We start from the raw sequence: 17790 nt of genomic DNA on the forward strand, positions 1-17790 counted from the left end.
AGCATACGTCACTCCGGTCAGAATCCACAGAATAGACCCCTCCAAACCACACAACTGTAGCAACTGCGGTGCACCAGACGCAGACTTTGCTCACATTGCATGGACCTACCCTAGCATTCACACTTATTGGACAGAAGTACATAAAACACTCGGCAACATGATTAACTTATCAATAGATCCCCTGCCCAAGATTGCCCTCCTGGGATATGTAGTAAATTTTCCCCAAAAAACTCGTACATTTGCGGCCATTTGTTTATTATTGGCCAAGAGAGAATTTGCCATCCATTGGGGTAGCAGGACTGCACCCACAATTAAGAGCTGGATGAGCAGCTTAGCTTCTTGCACCACTAGAAGTAAAGTTTATGCTGCCACTATTCCCTCTACCTCGCGACCTAGGGACATATGGGGCCCTTTCAGAGCCTACCTTACATCTTTACAACTAGACTCCCCTTCTCTGGTAGAACAGGGCATAGTTGGAACCCACATCAAATACCAGGAAATAGCGCGCAACTCCTTAAGAACATCTATTATCATTATACTTTGCATAGCTTTTGCAGCCGGTACTGGGGGATGACTAGTGTGCACTTCTGGAGGTAATGACTATTGCATACTATATGATATGTGGAATTTAATTGTAATTCTTGACATGTTTCTCCTAACTAGGCAAGCATAGTAATGACTGTGTATGTTCATATGTATCAAAAGACTTCATGATAAAACGATAAAATTTAAAAAAAAAAGTTTTACATGGCACTCCACACTGAGCTGCTTGATTTCCCCAAACTCTGCAGTTCCACTTATTTCCTTCATGCAAAACTGAGTGTTCAATGCTTCTAGCTAGTGCAAGGGCAGTTTCCAGGTCGGGTTCTTCAGAATATAATAACTTTTCCTGGATTTTCCTGTTACATGTTCTTTCAGTCAACTGATCGTGGATGATGTAATCCCTAAACTCCCTGTAATTGCAAGTGGCAGTTCTAAAGTTCTAAGTGCAGCAACAAAATCGTTGATGGATTCACCTGTAATTGGAGCACGTTGAAAAAATTCATGGCATTCTAACACTATGTTCTTTTTATAATTGAATCTTTTGCAAGATGCATAGTCATCAATTACCATAGAATCGCCATCATGTCCACCACTCACGCAGGTGCTCAATACTTCTAGAGGTAGGGTTTTTAAAATGCTCTTTCCTTCAGAACCCTAATTGTAATTCAAAAGATCTTTTTTTTCTTTTTTGAAAAGTTAGTGTTGCTATCAATGGCTTCTAATAGGCATTGAATATGTCCTTCCATTGCTGCCAATGTAATGGAGGCATGCAAGCTGATTGGAGGAAAGGTGATGATGCTAATACACGATCCATTAGGTGACCGTGCATGGGTTAGTTGCTGCCTCACACCCATACTAACCAGAAAGACCAACACAGGCAATTGTAAGTATCAAATTCAAAATGCTACTTTGCTCGCTTTACTTTGTGCTAATCTTGAAACAGTTGAAAGAGGAAAAGAAAAAGAGAAAAAAGTTTGTATGCATATACAGAACAACAGCAATGACAAATAAATAAGAGCCTTTATGAGAATTTCCAAATTTAAGGCTGTGCACCACCGAAATGTGTACGTATAAGTTAGATGGTGTACATGATTTCCTTACACCACAATAGTAGGTCACCCAAAAGTGCACCTACCCGAATGTACGTTGCCATTAAATTACAAATCATCAGGTGTGCGCATCACCGAATGCTCGTACTTTCAATTGCACCAAAAGGAATTAGGAATAGAGATAGCGGTGTGCATGTCACCAAAGTGCAAGCACATTCATGAATAATTACCATTCAAAGGTGCGGGCATAGCTGAACTCCCTCAGCATCACAGCCTACATGTCACGACAGAGACAAAATGGTGTTGATGTTGCACAGCGTGCTTGTAGACACTCCAAGCGTGGTTACCGTGTCATGCACACCGCCGCTTCCAAACACAGCCGTAACTTGTATGTTGGTTGCTAGGCAACTGAAAACTGTGACGCTTGTGCCCATACTCCGCCTTCCCCTCAATGACGTAGTTGGGTAGTCACAAATCATGAATCACTCAGTACGGGGATCCCACCACGGCACAAAAACACCCCCAAATCGTCGGGGAATGCCACGGATGTGGCCTCACACAGCCTCAAACTCCTACAACGGCCCAGCACTAAAAGAACTGGTACCAGGTAGCTGGAGTCATAAGCTCTGCAATGTTCGACGTGAAGTCTACAGGGGAATGCCGGAGGCGACAGACAGCACAACGCCCCTGAAGGGAAGCGAGTCACACCTATGTACTGTTGCCTCCACTTTATTGCATCCGTCGTCTCACAGCTCCCGACAGCAACTGCCACCCCAACCACTACCAGGGTTCCACACAGGGAACCCCCACAAGACCACTTACCATACATTCTAGATCCCAACAGGATCTAAATGGGAACCTTAGAAAAAACTGTTTGACAACTTGGCTCCTAGTCACTGGTGTACAAACAAGCCTGCTTATTTCAGTTACATACTGCACAATGAGATGATACTAACATGCATCAGCACAGTTGGCAGTATCCGATTCCCCCCTCAACTTTCATGCTCCGCCTGTTGACAATAGAGTGCAATTTCACAATGTCCCTACATGCTGACATTAGTCACTGATTGCAATAATGCAGGAAACAAAATACCGTGCTCCTTACACCACATGGAGAAAACACAACTTTAAACATCCCTTTCACTAATGAAAACAAACATTAGAAATGCAATCGGGCTCGGATTTATTTGAGTTTGAGCTAATGGCATTGTAAATGGTAATGTATTTTTGCTAAGTGTTATGGAGTGTGTTAATGTGGTGGTGGTGGTAGTGGTAGTACTGGTGATGGTGGTACTGGTAGTACTGGCGGTGGTGTTAGTACTGTTGGTGGTGGTAGTGGTAGTACTGGTGGCTGTAGTAGTGGTAGTACTGGTGGCTGTAGTAGTGGTAGTACTGGTGGTGGTAGTACTGGTAGTACTGATAGTGGTAGTACTGATGATGGTGGTGGTACTGGTAGTGGTAGTACTGGTGGTGGTGGTACTGGTAGTGGTAGTACTGGTGGTGGTGGTACTGGTAGTACTGGTGGTGGTACTGGTAGTGGTAGTAGTGGTAGTACTGGAGGTGGTGGTACTGGTAATGGTAGTACTGTTGGTGGTAGTACTGGTGGTGGTAGTACTGATAGTGGTGGTACTGGTGGTGGTGGTAGTAATGGTAGCGGGAGTACTGGTGGTACTGGTAGCAGTAGCATTGGTGGTGGTAGTACTGCTGCCCGTAATACTGGTAGTGGTGGTACTGGTGGTGGTGGTGGTACTGGTGGTGGTAGTACTGGTGGTGGTAGTGGTACTGGTTGTGGTAGTACTGCTACTGGTAGTACTGGTGGTGGTGGTAGTACTGTTGGTGGTGGTAGTGGTAGTACTGGTGGCTGTAGTAGTGGTAGTACTGGTGGTGGTAGTACTGGTAGTACTGATGGTGGTAGTACTGGTAGTACTGGTGGTGGTGGTGGTACTGGTAGTGGTAGTACTGGTGGTGGTGGTACTGGTAGTACTGGTAGTGGTGGTACTGGTAGTACTGGTGGTGGTGGTACTGGTAGTGGTAGTAGTGGTAGTACTGGAGGTGGTGATACTGGTAGTGGTAGTACTGTTGGTGGTAGTACTGCTGTTGGTAGTACTGGTAGTGGTGGTACTGGTAGCGGGAGTACTGGTGGTGGTGGTACTGGTAGCAGTAGCATTGGTGGTAGTGGTACTGCTGCCCGTAATACTTCTACCAATCTGCACTCTGCACTACCACTCTGCACTCTGCACTACCACTCTGCACTACCACTCTGCACTCTGCACTACCACTCTGCACTACCAATCTGCACTCTGCACTCTCAATCTGCAATACTACTCGCACTACCACTCTGCGCTCTGCACTACCACTCTGCGCTCTGCACTACCACTCTGCGCTCTGCACTACCACTCTGCGCTCTGCACTCTGCACTACCACTCTGCGCTCTGCACTCTGCACTACCACTCTGCGCTCTGCACTCTGCACTACCACTCTGCGCTCTGCACTACCACTCTGCGCTCTGCACTACCACTCTGCGCTCTGCACTACCACTCTGCGCTCTGCACTACCACTCTGCGCTCTGCACTACCACTCTGCGCTCTGCACTACCACTCTGCGCTCTGCACTACCACTCTGCGCTCTGCACTACCACTCTGCGCTCTGCACTACCACTCTGCGCTCTGCACTACCACTCTGCGCTCTGCACTACCACTCTGCACTCTGCACTACCACTCTGCACTACCACTCTGCACTACCAATCTGCACTCTCAATCTGCACTCTGCACTACCACTCTGCACTACCACTCTGCACTACCACTCTGCACTACCACTCTGCACTACCACTCTGCACTACCACTCTGCACTACCACTCTGCACTACCACTCTGCACTACCACTCTGCACTCTGCACTACCACTCTGCACTACCACTCTGCACTCTGCACTACCACTCTGCACTACCACTCTGCACTCTGCACTACCACTCTGCACTCTGCACTACCACTCTGCACTACCACTCTGCACTCTGCACTACCACTCTGCACTCTGCATTACCACTCTGCACTACCACTCTGCACTACCACTCTGCACTACCACTCTGCACTCTGCACTACCACTTATTTTTATCGCAGCTAAGAGTGACAGTCAAATACACAGCTGGTACCGTGTTCTTCCCTCGTTATTCCACTTACCATGTCAGCCGCTTAAATAAACAAACTGGCAAGCCAGCCCGAAGCACCCACCACGTCGACCCTGAAGTATCACCTCACAGGGCTATCAGTGCTCTAAAACAAACTCGCTTTACATTCCGTGTTCAAACAAGGAGGTGCAAGCTAGCTGAAAACTGTAAACCTTTTATTCCAAACTAACATCTAAAATTTCGGTAAAAGCATTTCAGCTATTCAAACATTGAAATTAGCCGAGTAAATCTGAGCTGAAAGGAGCAACAAAATAATGCATGGCGCGCGCCCACCAAAACGCACTGCAGAATGGTGAACGCGCACACAGCATCTGGATTCCAGTACAGCACCTCCCTGACAGCTCCTAATTGATATTTATGGACGGCCGTGCGCGAAACCGCAGAGAAAATGCCAAACATGGCGGACGTAAATTACATATAGCCTATCGCGTCAAGGCTAATATAATAATAATAATAATAATAATAATAATAAAATTTATACCGCGCAAACAGTAACCCGAAAGCATCAAGGCGCCTAACAAAACAGATCAAAAAAGAAAAGCGCTAAATCACTGCACATACGCTTGCACAAAGAGGTATGTTTTTAAAGCCCTTTTGAAAGCCTGGAGAGTAGGTAAGGATCTTATTTCCAGAGGGAGAGCATTCCACCACTTGGGCGCAAGAGTGGAAAAGGCCCTGCCACCCCATTTCACTCTCCTGAAACGGGGGGCAGATAGCAGAAGTCTGCCCGAGGACCGCAGATCCCTTACAGGGTTGTAGCGGGACAAGATAGATCCTACACCAGTGGGACTATTTCTAGCCAAGGCCCTGTAAGTCATACAAAGGGTCTTGAAGTGAATACGGGACTCGACAGGAAGCCAGTGCAGCAGCTTTCTGGCCGCTGTAGCTGAGGTGCGCCTGGGAAGATCCAAGACAAACCTGGCAGCGGCATTCTGGACTACCTGTAAGCGCTGCAGTAGGCTCCTATTTATGCCCGCATACAGCGCATTACAGTAGTCCATCCTTCAGCCGATATGGGCAACAGCGAGCTGTTTCCTTGCCTGTAAGGATAAATAATGTCTGATCCTCCTCAGGACATGGATGATGCCCCAACAAGTGGAGATGGTACGGCTGACCTGCTTACCCATATCAAGGGAAGGGTCAATCACCACCCCCAGATTTTTTGCGGAGGAGGTAGGGGTGGGACAGGCTCCTAGTGAGTCTGGCCACCAACAGGATGACCATATATCCTCTCTACCTCCGAAATCCATCACCTCCGTCTTCTCTCCGTTTAATTTAAGCGAATTAAGGATCATCCATTGACCGACTGCCTCCATACAAGATCTAAAATTGGAGGCAGTCGGGGCGCTAGCCTGGGAGAGAGAGACAAGGATCTGGGTGTCGTCCGCATAGGAGACTATCTCCATCCCATAAGATCTAATAAGCCTGGCAAGTGGGGTCACATAGATGTTAAATAGGGTCGGACTGAGTGCCGACCCCTGAGGGACCCCACATTGCACAGGGAGGGATGGAGATAGGAACTCCCCCAGCTTCACTCTTTGAACTCGGTGGGTGAGAAAAGGCGTGAGTCGGTCCAGGGCTGCACCTCGCACCCCAATCTCCCTCAGCCGGGATGTTAATACTGAGGGAGAAAGGGTGTCAAAGGCCGCTGTCCGATCTAAGAGGATCAGGAGGGTGGTCTGGCCCTCATCAACACGCGTGCGGATACCATCCAGCACTATGGTGAGGGCTGACTCAGTGCTGTGTTCCCTCCTGAAACCATGTTGAGAGGAATCGAGACACTCCGAGCTCTCAACAAAAGCGGCAAGATGTACATTGAGGTGTGCCTCTAGCAACTTTGCCGGGGCTGGAAGTAATGAAATAGGCCTAAAGTTTTTTAAGACCGACGGATCCAGAGAGGACTTTTTTAAAAGAGGTTTTACCACCGCACTTTTAGGCTACTAAAAAGACAGCACAGTGAAGACGAATCACCATGCATATGCCATAAAAAAAAGCGCGCGCACTAAGGAATGTGGCTGCCCGGACCCCTAAAGACACTTTTTTTTTTTCTTTTACAAAAGGATCTCGGAGCTCCGCCCCGAGCCCTAAAAATGGGCCGCAGTGCTGCGACACTAAAGCATTCAACTCGTAACTAAGCAAAGAACTTAAAACAACAGAAAGGGGCATCTCTCCACTTACACGCAGTGCATAATTTGATCCAGTGGGACCCACCGTCACTCATTTTTTTTTTAGATGTCGCTTATTTTTCCTCATCAGAATTTGATCCAGTGCAAGAGAGAGGAAAACACAAAAGAGGGAAAGCAGGAGGAAGAATAAGAAGGCAAGGATGGACAATAGCCTGAAAGACTGAGATAAAGAGTAAGGGAGTTTCTGGTGGTGGTTGAAAGAGGTATTAGGTAAAATGCAGACTACACGGTCTTAATATTCGGCACCTCTGACAGTTTGTAGTTCTGACCACAATCTTCAAGCAGAACCTTAGGCCCCAGCACTTATTCTTTTACAAATTAAGCACTGAATATATGTAACATACAGGTATAGCGCAACACATGCTGTTCATCATTGAACATATCAAAACTCATCCATAATGTTACACTGAAGCCAATGGCACTTCCTGGTTCTGTAGACCCTACACTGGTAGCTATTTCGCAGTTTCATGAACACAGGTAAATTCTGGATCAAGGCTGAATTAACTTGTAGGTCTGAAAAAGGGTATACAAAGGGGAATTTAATTCAATAAATCTAAGTGGTGGAAAAAGAGCATCTGGTTTATATACATCATAATAAAGTCTACATAATAGGCTATTTCCAAGTTTTGTACTGTGTATTGCAAAATAAAGATTTGGAGACAGCAACAGATCTTGAATTGAAGGGTGCCGGTTAGAATTCAGTAGCAGACAGAAATTGTAGGTTGGATCTGAGATTAAAAAAACAAACATATAGAGTGATAGTGGATTTACCTTTTAATTCTAGCAGTCTGTATTCTAATACTAGGACACTTGGGAGGGTAAAGGACAGTAGGGTAACACTAACAAATTAATGGCAAAAATGTAGATTCAGCAGAAGTTAAATTATTAAAAACAAACTAGTGTACAATTTATTCTTCTCTTGGATATGTCTATTGAAAGTATTATACATTTCTGTTTTCTGTGCTCTTTTTGCAATGTGATTGGTGGAAATGGAAGTAGTTATGATGTTTTGTCTCATTTTAATTATACTACTCTAAGTTTTGCCGAGAGTTTAATACTGATTAAAATGTAGCACCTTCAAACAGCAGTTGCTGAAATATTGTGTGTTTCTCTTCTTGCTTTGTTTGCTGCATTTTTTTGGATGAATACATGTTTGCACTGTGATTGGTTGCAGGATGGAATACAGGTAACAGAGAGTGGAAAGTTTCATATAAGTCCAGATGGGTTTCTGGTCATTCGTGATGTTGGACCCGCTGATCAAGGTCGCTATGAATGTGTGGCTCGGAATACAATAGGCTACTCATCAGTTAGCATGGTGCTAAGTGTACATGGTAAGACGTGACATAAATTCCAGTATAACTTAGGAATTTAACAAAGGACTTACACTGTTGTATATGGAGCATCTTAAAGTGAAAAAGTGTGCACATTGACCACTGCTTGCCTGTTAGTCTAAGGCACAGAAAACCATTTTTTAACACGTGCAAACAAAATGAACTCTAAAAGAATCCTATAAGACACCATTTTTGTCACGTCATACACTACATTTTTTATTTATGTACCATTATACCTTTGAATGTTATATTTTGCTTAAATTTGTTGCTCTTTGATTTGGCTTTGTGCTAAAACACACTATAAAATTCAAATGAATAATAATGTTTTTCTCCTCATTAGGCAATAGAATATTATTTTTCTTACTATTCATAGCATCATCCCTTTATAAAATAGTTACATTTATTGCTTTGTGAACATTTTACACCTTACATTTATCACTGGTTTTATACAACCTGGCGTGTTGATCTCTGCTGTGGATACATTTTCTTTCAAAAACATTCCCATGAGTTGACACTATAAGAGAAGCAGCCGCAACCCGTGCTGGTAATAACGATGGGGGTGGGTGGTATTTCGATAAACAACGACTAGGAAAAATTAATTAATTAATAACATTTTCCCTTGTGGTTATATGTCGAATCCCATAAGCCGCCTCCAGCGCTCTTACCTACACGGGCCGCGGCTGAAGAGATGACTGTTATCTTCTCCCAATATCAAGAGGGAGTTGAAGAAACTGGACTGTGTCCATTAACTTTTAGGAACTTAAGTGCCCCAGAGGATATTGCAATATAGCTGGCACCCAATAAAATCTAGCACTGCAGGGTTTCAACCTGATCGCATGCCATAAATAGCACCTAATATGAGTTTTGCTCTAAAAATGAGAAATTACATGCACATGTTGCTGCTTTTTTAAAAAAAACTAGTGTCAGAATTTACCTTGGCTCCCAATAATGGTGGCCCTATTTTCCCGAGAATTTATTTATTCTTTACAAGAAGATTTAAAGTTCATTCCAGTGCATTAATCCCTAAGCTGCATGAACCCTTCTCAACTGCATAACTTCTTTTCGCATCCGTTCCTCAGCTGTACACTTTAGTGGTTGAAGAACAGTACATAGTAGTTGAGGAAAAGCATGATAGGTGTTTTGGTGTTTTATGGCAGGCAGCGTCAGTGCAGTTCCTTCCTTTCATGATATGACATGGGTTTCAAAGTAAGGGCTACGTTTTTTAAACTAAAATTCCTATGCTCAGTAGTTTGATAAATAATAGCAGTTAGTATTGGTTTTAGGGTACAACAATGTAAATTACCAAATAGGCAATATTTTCACTAGACCTGAAACCATTTGTATATGCTTTTGAAGACTGTCGGTTTTTCTAGATGTATACATGATTAAACGTGTATTCGTCTAATTGATATTTGTATTGCTAACTCTCAAAAATATATATCTATTTTTTTTAGTCCCAGAAGTCAGTAGAACTGGAGACCCGTTTGTAGCAACATCAATAATTGAAGCAATTGCAACTGTAGATAGGGCAATTAACTCAACACGGAGACGTTTGTTTGACAGGTATTATTTTTATCTTTATTTAAAAAAAAGCCATAATATCGGTTTTAAAATTTAAATTGTGAATTTGCTGTGTTTTACTGAGTAATAATACATACGTGATGCCACTGAAAAACAGAAATCTCTCTACGTTCATGCTTTGCTTTTACTTTTTGTGTAGCCTTTTGCAATCAGAAATTCATGAATCAAAATCATATTACACAGTATCCAGAGGAATTCCAATAAATCATAACAAGTTATAATAAAATGTTTTAGGTTTGCAGTTGTACAGTGTGTTTTAAACAGGTCCTACATGATGCTAAAACAAAATAATGGAACGTTCAGTCCCTACAAATTAGATTTTTATATAATAATTATTTAGCATTTCAGGCGTAGTATATGATGAAACCTGCAGTTGTTCTAAAATATTTATCAGCCTCGCATAAGTGTTGATGTTCTGCCATATCATGGAGTCTCTCTGATAACAAATACATTGTAACGAACGTTTTTTCATCCCGTAAAAGTTCCTGTGGCACTGGATGTGTGTGGGCGAGATAACCACAGCCAAGAACCAAAAGGTTTGCTGGCTTTCCCCTTTCATTACAATGCTTAACCTTTGCTCATAATTTCAGATATGTTTCCCCTTTGACTAACTGGTTGTTTTTAGAATCAATTATTTTTATTGTGTGGCATCCAGAAAGTGCATACACAGCTTGGCTGCCTACATCATAGTGCCGGCAGAGCGTAACATAAGCAGTGAGACACAGCATTCAGGTCTGCAACCTGGAGGGCGACCCCGCGATAAATTCAAGCATACATACGGCACCGTACTCTTAGCAATGTATTTCACTTTTAAGTAATTAAACAAAACAATTAAACAACCCACCCACCCACTCTCCGCATCGGCTCCAGTATATCCATCCACCCCCTCAAGCTAACCCGCTATCACATTGGCACTTTACCCTGTATCCCCAGACTTAGATGATTTCAGTGGTTCTAGTGGAACGAGTTGCAAAACCTGCAAATATTTAGGACAGGTCACTTCCCTCATATCCTTGGTGAGGATCTGCAAGAAAGGGCCAAATTTGCTGCCCTTTCTTTGAACACTGAGCGATAGGCGCTCCATAGCCAAGAGTTGCCAGAGACGGTGAATCCAGTCCATTAGTTCAGTTAAATTTGCAGATCCCCAGCGTGCTAAAATAAACTGTCGCGCAGCAAGTAATGCCATCGCAATCTGTCGTTCTCTCAAGGATTTCAGTGGAAAGGACCTAGGATGGGGAAGACCCAAAAATGTATACTCAGAGCCCTGTGAAGCTTGATTTGAAATGCATCGTCAATGTCATCAATAACCGCTGCCCAGTAGCGCACTAATTTCAGACAGTGCCAGAGTAGATGACTTAGAGTACCCGATAAGCCACACCCCCGCAAGCAGAGAGCTGTCTTTGCTTTATCCCAACTATGAACACGCTCCGGTGTGTAATACCTATATGTTACCACCTTATAGGCGGATTCCGTCCCTGTTGTGTTATACGCCGTATCATGTGCTCGGTATAGGATATGCTCCCACTCCTTAAACGATAAGGGCCTCCCCAGTTCTGCCTCCCACCGCACTTGCGCTTTCATATGGCGCCCCTTCCGGCATTCTGTGATCATAGCATACAATTCAGATACGAGTTTACAATCCCCTTTTTTGCATACCAACCATTTTTCAAAGGGAGTCAGAGGCCAGGACATTTTGGCAAAGTTTGCAGATTGTGTAACCCATGAGCCACTTGCTGGTATTAGAATGCATCTGAGGCCGGTAAATCATAGTCCTTACGGAGCTGCATAAAGGGGATTAGCCCCTCCGTATCAAAAAGGGAGCCCACCCTCTTGCAACCCACCTCCCTCTATAGGTGGAAAACCGGAGACGCCTGCCCAGGCCGGAAATCGGGGTTGTCTACGATAGGGGACATGGGGAAAGGATATATGTTCTAGCCCTTCACCACTGCCAGCCGATTCCAAACCTTGAGGGTTGGGGCGGTAACCGGCAACGAGAATAGCCCCCACGCTCTGTGTGCGCGGGAGCCACAACTCCCGCCAAATATTCACTCCAGCAACGGACTGGTACATGAACTTCCAATGCTTACTAGATAGGGGCCTGTTCCATTCTACCATGTAGCGTAGGCACGCTGCTTGATAATAAGCTCCCACGAGTGGAAGGCCTACCGCTCCCTGTGTTTTCGCAGAAGAGATGAGTGAAGGCGAGAGGTGTGGCTTCTTACCGTCCCACACAAACTTGTTAATCAGCTTCTTGATTGTGCCCGGCGGTGGAGACAAAGGTAGCATTTGGAAAATATAAAGGATGCGAGGAAGCACCGTCATTTTAAGTGCCGCTTTTCTCCCAAACCAAGAAAACTTAAGATGTGACCAGGAGTCCAGCGCCTTGGCCGTGTGATCTAACAATAAGGAGTAATTTAGTGCGGCCGTTTTCCCTATGGTCGGGGTAAGCTGTAAACCCAGATAGGTAATGTCGGCGGGGGCCCAGTGGAAGGCGAAGTCTTGCTGTAAGTCTAGCACCGCGCTCGCAGGAACAGAGATATTGAGAATATGCCACTTTGCGAAATTGACCTTGAACCCTCCCACATTGCCAAAGTCGGTAAGCTCTTTGGCCAATGACTGTAGCGTTAACCGGGGTTGGGAAAGTGAAAGTATTACATTGTCCGCGTACATGCTGATTTTATGCACGTCAGCTCCAAACTTGAGACCTACAATGTCCGTGTTTAAACGAATCAGCTGGGCGAATGGCCCCATATAGAGCGCAAACAAAAGCGGGGAGAGAAGGCACCCCTGACGCGTTCCCCACGCAATAGGGAAGAGGGTCGACCTGCAGCCATTAGCCAACACTGAGGCCTTCGGAGAAGCGTATAAGCAGTGAACTCAGCAGATACAGTTGTCTCCGAAGCCATACTTTCGCTGCGTTGCAAACAGATATCCCTAATCTACACGGTCAAAGGCCTTCTCCGCGTCTATTGAAAGCAAGAAGGCCTGCGTTCGCGAGCGGTGTACAAGGTCGATGAGGTGCAACAGCCTCTTAGTATTGTCCCCCCCCTGCCCAGTAGGATTAAAACCTGATTGATCCGGGTCAACTATGTCGGAAATAAGGGGGCTAAGGCGCGACGCTAAGATGCGCGCAAATAGCTTTGCGTCAATGTTAAGTTGTGAAGTGGGCCGGTATGACCTACCTCCCCGGCATCAAGAAAAGAGTTGAAAATTCGCTTTAAAAAGGGAGCCAGCTCCATACAAAATGTTTTATAAAATACTGCCGGGAAGCCATCCGACCCTAGTAATTTTAACCTTGAGATAGCTGAAATTACTTCCTCAATGCGAATAGGAGAATACCGAGTATCAGCCATAAGCTTATGTATGGGAGAAATATTGCAGGAGTCCAAGTATGCGTCAGGGCCGAGCAAGGGGGCATCCCTATTCGCATAGAGGCGTTGATAAAAGTTGCAAAAGGATTCAAGAATGCGGTCATCAGTGGTGTGTTCCATCCCATCGCTATCTCGAATAGATTGAATGGCAGACATCTGAATTTTTGCCCGCAGTCTATGAGCCAGCAATTTCCCACATTTATCGCCACTGAGATAAAAATTTGTGCCTCAACCTCAGAAGAGCGTGCTCTGCCTTATCTAGGTCCAAGTGCTTCAGCATCCGTCTCCGGTTTCTATGTCTCGCCATACGCTCGGCGCTCCTGTCCCACATCCCTCTCCAACTCCGCACGCTTCTCCCTAAGCAGAGCCCCAAAGGAGGCTGCAACCGCGATGAACTTACCCCGCGTTACCAACTTCAACGCCTCCCACAATGCCGTGAGAGGAGTAGCTCCCTGATCATTATCCGCAAAATATTGAACAATAGTATCTCGTATCCGTTTGATCACCTCTTCAGAGTGAAGCAGGGATTCTCAGATTTTCCAACCCGGGGGGGGCTGGAGGCGGGCCCTGCGCCAGCAAGAGAACGGAAATGAGGGCATGAGCCGAGAGAGAGCGCTTGGTGATCTCAGCTGAGTGTAAGATGGCCATAATGGATGGGGAGGCTAGAAAATGGTCAAGTCGTGCGTATGTCTTGTGTGCCGCAGAAAAGTATGTGTAGTCGCGCTCGCGCAGATGTTGTGATCGCCGTACATCGTGTATACCTGGTTGTTTTTAGATGTGGTCCTACTGTCTGCTAGATTTTTTGTCCTTATTTTTTATGTGGAACAGTCTTCAGAGAAGTATTCTTCTCTCACCATCATGTCCCTGGCTGTTTGATGTAATGATCTACTATTAGCGAGTAATTCCGTTGAAATTCCATGGTACCTTGTATTCAGGAGCAGTGTAAATTAGCGCACATCCTGTGAGATGTACAAATGCTTACTTGAAGTATGTTGTAAATAAGAATGTAAAAGAACTATAATATTATTTGGTGTTATTTTGCAATATTAATTTGTTTTATATGAAAAAATCTTGGAGAAAACAATTATTTAATGAGAAAATGAGACCTGATATTTATTATAATATTCACCTACTAATTTGATGATGCTTAAAATAAGCTTTTTATTTTTGTATGTAACTTCTGTTAATCTTAGTGGTGAAGGCCACTTTTCCAGTATGGTTTTTTTGATCTATAGCATGCTTCTTTTACCAGACCATGGGCATGTATCAAGACGGCCTCACACAACAAGGGCTTCTGCCATCTTTGAATGACTAATAACTTAAGGCAAACAATGACTGAACAGCATGAAAGTGCATTTCATTCTATTTATTTTTAAAATATGTTTACCATTCCCCTGATTTTTAGAAACAGTAACCACTTCCAGTGCTAGTGTAACCACCTGGCTGCTTTTTACAGCATTCCTGTTAGCTCCTTCGCTGCGGCGGCTATTCTGCCGCAGCGCTAAGGGGGCGGGGCGGTCGCATGCTGGTGACGGAACCGCTCCGTCACCAGCCTCGGTTGAGCTGTGCTCACGACGGAGCGGTTCCGTCATGGCCCGCCCCGCTCAATAGAACGCTCAGCGCAGGCGCGGAATCCGCGCCGCGCCGGCGTGCCGAGCGGGCCATGACGGAACCGCTCCGTCATCAGCACAGCGCCACCGCAGCTGATGACGGAGCGGTTCCGTCATCAGCATCGAAGGAGTTAAAAGAAATCGACTTCAGCCGTGCCACTTGCATTTGTGTTTTCCTTTTTAATGCCAGCACCACCAAGCATTGGACGAGTGCCACCACACCTTCAGTTACTACATTTTTATTCAAAGATGCACACGTAAGTGGTGTTGGCTTGTGCTGGTCATTGAGATTCTGGTTCTGGGTCCAAGAATTCCACTGTGTCCAGAATATGGATTGTCAATGTTTGTGTGCACACTGTGGCTGCAGACACCGTTCACAGATAATGTAAAGGAGCTATTGCAGGCAAACATCATTACAGTGGAAACGTGCAGCAAGGATTATCAAATAATTGCACAGATATGCATTTGAGAATAATGTCGTATCATGTAATGTTGAACGCGTATTGCAGATAATAGTGTACCAGCTACTAAACTCCAATTACAGATCTTCTCATAATGCTGCTTTATATGTTCTACTTTTTTCTTTGCCTTTACAGGACTAATACATGGCATTGTGCTGGCACTCTTGGCACAGTGATGCCCTCTTCTGGAGTACTACTTTTCTAGCACCTAGGATAATGGCAAATCAGGTGTTGCATCTGAGTAACTATCATAGAGGAGCAATGATGATGGTGTCTTTAGTTTTATGTATTCTGGGCAGACTTTATTGCAGCAGTGGTTTGTTATGCTTGTGCTGTTTATCTAATTACTGCCATTAGTTTGCCTATTCTTTGTTACTTTGTTTTCTCCCTCAACCTATCCTTCCAACGTCTATTTTCCCTGCTCATTCATAATGCTCTAAAGTGGACTTCTATTGACATGTAAAAGCTTTTTAATACTTCTTAAATGAACGAATAACAGTGTGCTGGTTAAATTTCAGTTGCTTGACAAAAGGTCCAATAAGCATGAAACTGTACAAACTAAATATGTTAGTGGTGACTATTGTTTATTACGTGTTATGAAAATGCAGCACATTGTGCTGGGACGCCTTTTCCTCTAGACTCCAAATTGACAAGGGGTGAGGAAAGTCTTTTTGCATAAGCATTGCATTTGCTGTTTGCATGGCCCCCTCCCGAGATTGGTTTGGCCCCGGGGACCCCATAACAGGGGCCCAATACACTATTTGAAGGTGGGTGCCCAGGTGATCACCCAGGGCACCCCCCATCCATAACGTTGGGAGCTGCAGGGGAGCCCCTGTGGCCCCAGACGATTCCCTGCATGTTGGAGGAGCCACCTTTGCTCCTACCCAGAGGGAGCAGCTACTTATGCTGCTCCGCCAGGGGGAGCAATATCTTGATCTGTTTCAAGCCCACAAACAGATCAAAATTCTGCTCACAGCTGGCAGTAGCAATTTCAAAGCTCCCGCCCACTAGGAGCAGACTTTGTGGTTCCCTGCCTGCGTCAGTGCAGGCAGGGAAGCCTCCATGTCCCTGGGGTGAGCTCCCCAGGACACAGTAAGTGAGCCAGCCCTGGGGGATGGTGTCTCAAGGGCCGTTTAAAGGCTCAGGGAGGTGGCCAACCTGGCCCTCTCCCCTTTTTGCTAAAAGGGAGAGGGATCGGGGGGCATTTAAAGGCTCAGGAAGGGCTTCTCCCCTTTTTTTTTGTAAGTTTCAGTCCCAGGGGTGGGCTCAGTGGAGCCTATAATGGCTCTGGGAGGGGTTCCGCAGGTCCCGCCCCTTAATTAATCAAACCAGCCCCAGGGGATGGGGTCCTTGGGGCCTTTCGAGGCTCTGGGAAGGAGGCCATGTGGTAACTATATCTTGTGCCCCTGCTATGCAGAGTTTTCTCCTCAATTTCACTGCAAATGTTGCTGTGATATCAATGATGTCATAGGAGATGTAATGAGTGATGTAATATGTAGAGTGATTAGCAATGCATGGCAAGGGTGCGAGTTATACTTAACTTAAGGTCCGGGTTATAGTTACTTGAGACGACTATAACTGCTGAATTTCCATGGTTTTCTGTGTGTAAAATCTGAACCTTTTCAATGCCTTTCCTACCTATAACTCCCCTGTAAATTTGTTTTTTCAGTGAATTTTTATGGTTTTAATGCTATTTCCTAACTATAACATCCCTATAACCTGGGTGTGTTACTGGCTGTGTCGGTGTGTAAGTGGGTGAACCGGTCTGTGAGCGAGTGTGTGTGTGTGTGTGTACGTGTTTGTATGGGTGTGTACGTGGGTGTATGAGTGCCTGTGTGGGTCTGTGAATGGGTGTATGAGTGGCTCTCTGAGTGTGTGAGTCTCTGAGTGAGTAAGTGGTTGTGTGAGTAGTTGTGTGGGTGTTTATCTGAGTGCGTGTGAGAGTGGCTGTATGGGTGTGTGAGTAGTGTTCTGGGTCTCTGAGTAGAAGATTGACTGAGTCTGTGACTGGATATTTTTTTTTATTAGGATCTTTGTATGTGGATCTGTTGCAGATTCACATGGGCGCCTGTGAATCCTCACGCGCCTCCAAAAACATTTTTTAACAATTGTTTCCCATGATTGGGTCCCTCACAGACCCCTCCATCAGTCCCAAGGGGGTCACAATACCTTTATCCTTACCACTTACATCCTATTTACACGTTATTCCCCTCCCCAGTAACTGTGTCCCAATTGACAAAATTACAGTCACAACTTTTCTCTCAGGTTGTGGCAAGCCGGTCATGGCATTGCGGGGGATCCCCGTCTCTAGGTACACATACATCTTTTTTCTTTAACAACTCCAAACCTACTGAACAGATGTACACCAAATTACAACAAGCATTGGCATAGCCAATAGGTTTCTTCTTTGGAACATTGTGTTTTGCTAGAGCTATTGTCTTTGCCTAAGTGTTAAAGGTATGCTGTAGATCAGTGT

General features: G+C 45.0%; 1 protein-coding gene across 2 annotated transcripts in view; it reads left to right on the top strand.

Annotated features, from left to right (window-relative positions):
- The window catches only part of PXDN (peroxidasin), a 740799-nt gene that overhangs the window by 480415 nt on the left and 242594 nt on the right, over positions 1-17790 (top strand). For both annotated transcript variants that reach the window (XM_078647879.1, XM_078647880.1), the window contains 2 exons: positions 8135-8291; positions 9746-9854. In XM_078647879.1, the coding sequence (XP_078504005.1) occupies positions 8135-8291; positions 9746-9854 (266 nt within the window). The remainder of the gene's footprint in view (positions 1-8134; positions 8292-9745; positions 9855-17790) is intronic.

Source organism: Lissotriton helveticus, chromosome 6, assembly GCF_964261635.1.
Source record: "Lissotriton helveticus chromosome 6, aLisHel1.1, whole genome shotgun sequence".
NCBI classification, from domain to species: Eukaryota; Metazoa; Chordata; class Amphibia; order Caudata; family Salamandridae; genus Lissotriton; species Lissotriton helveticus.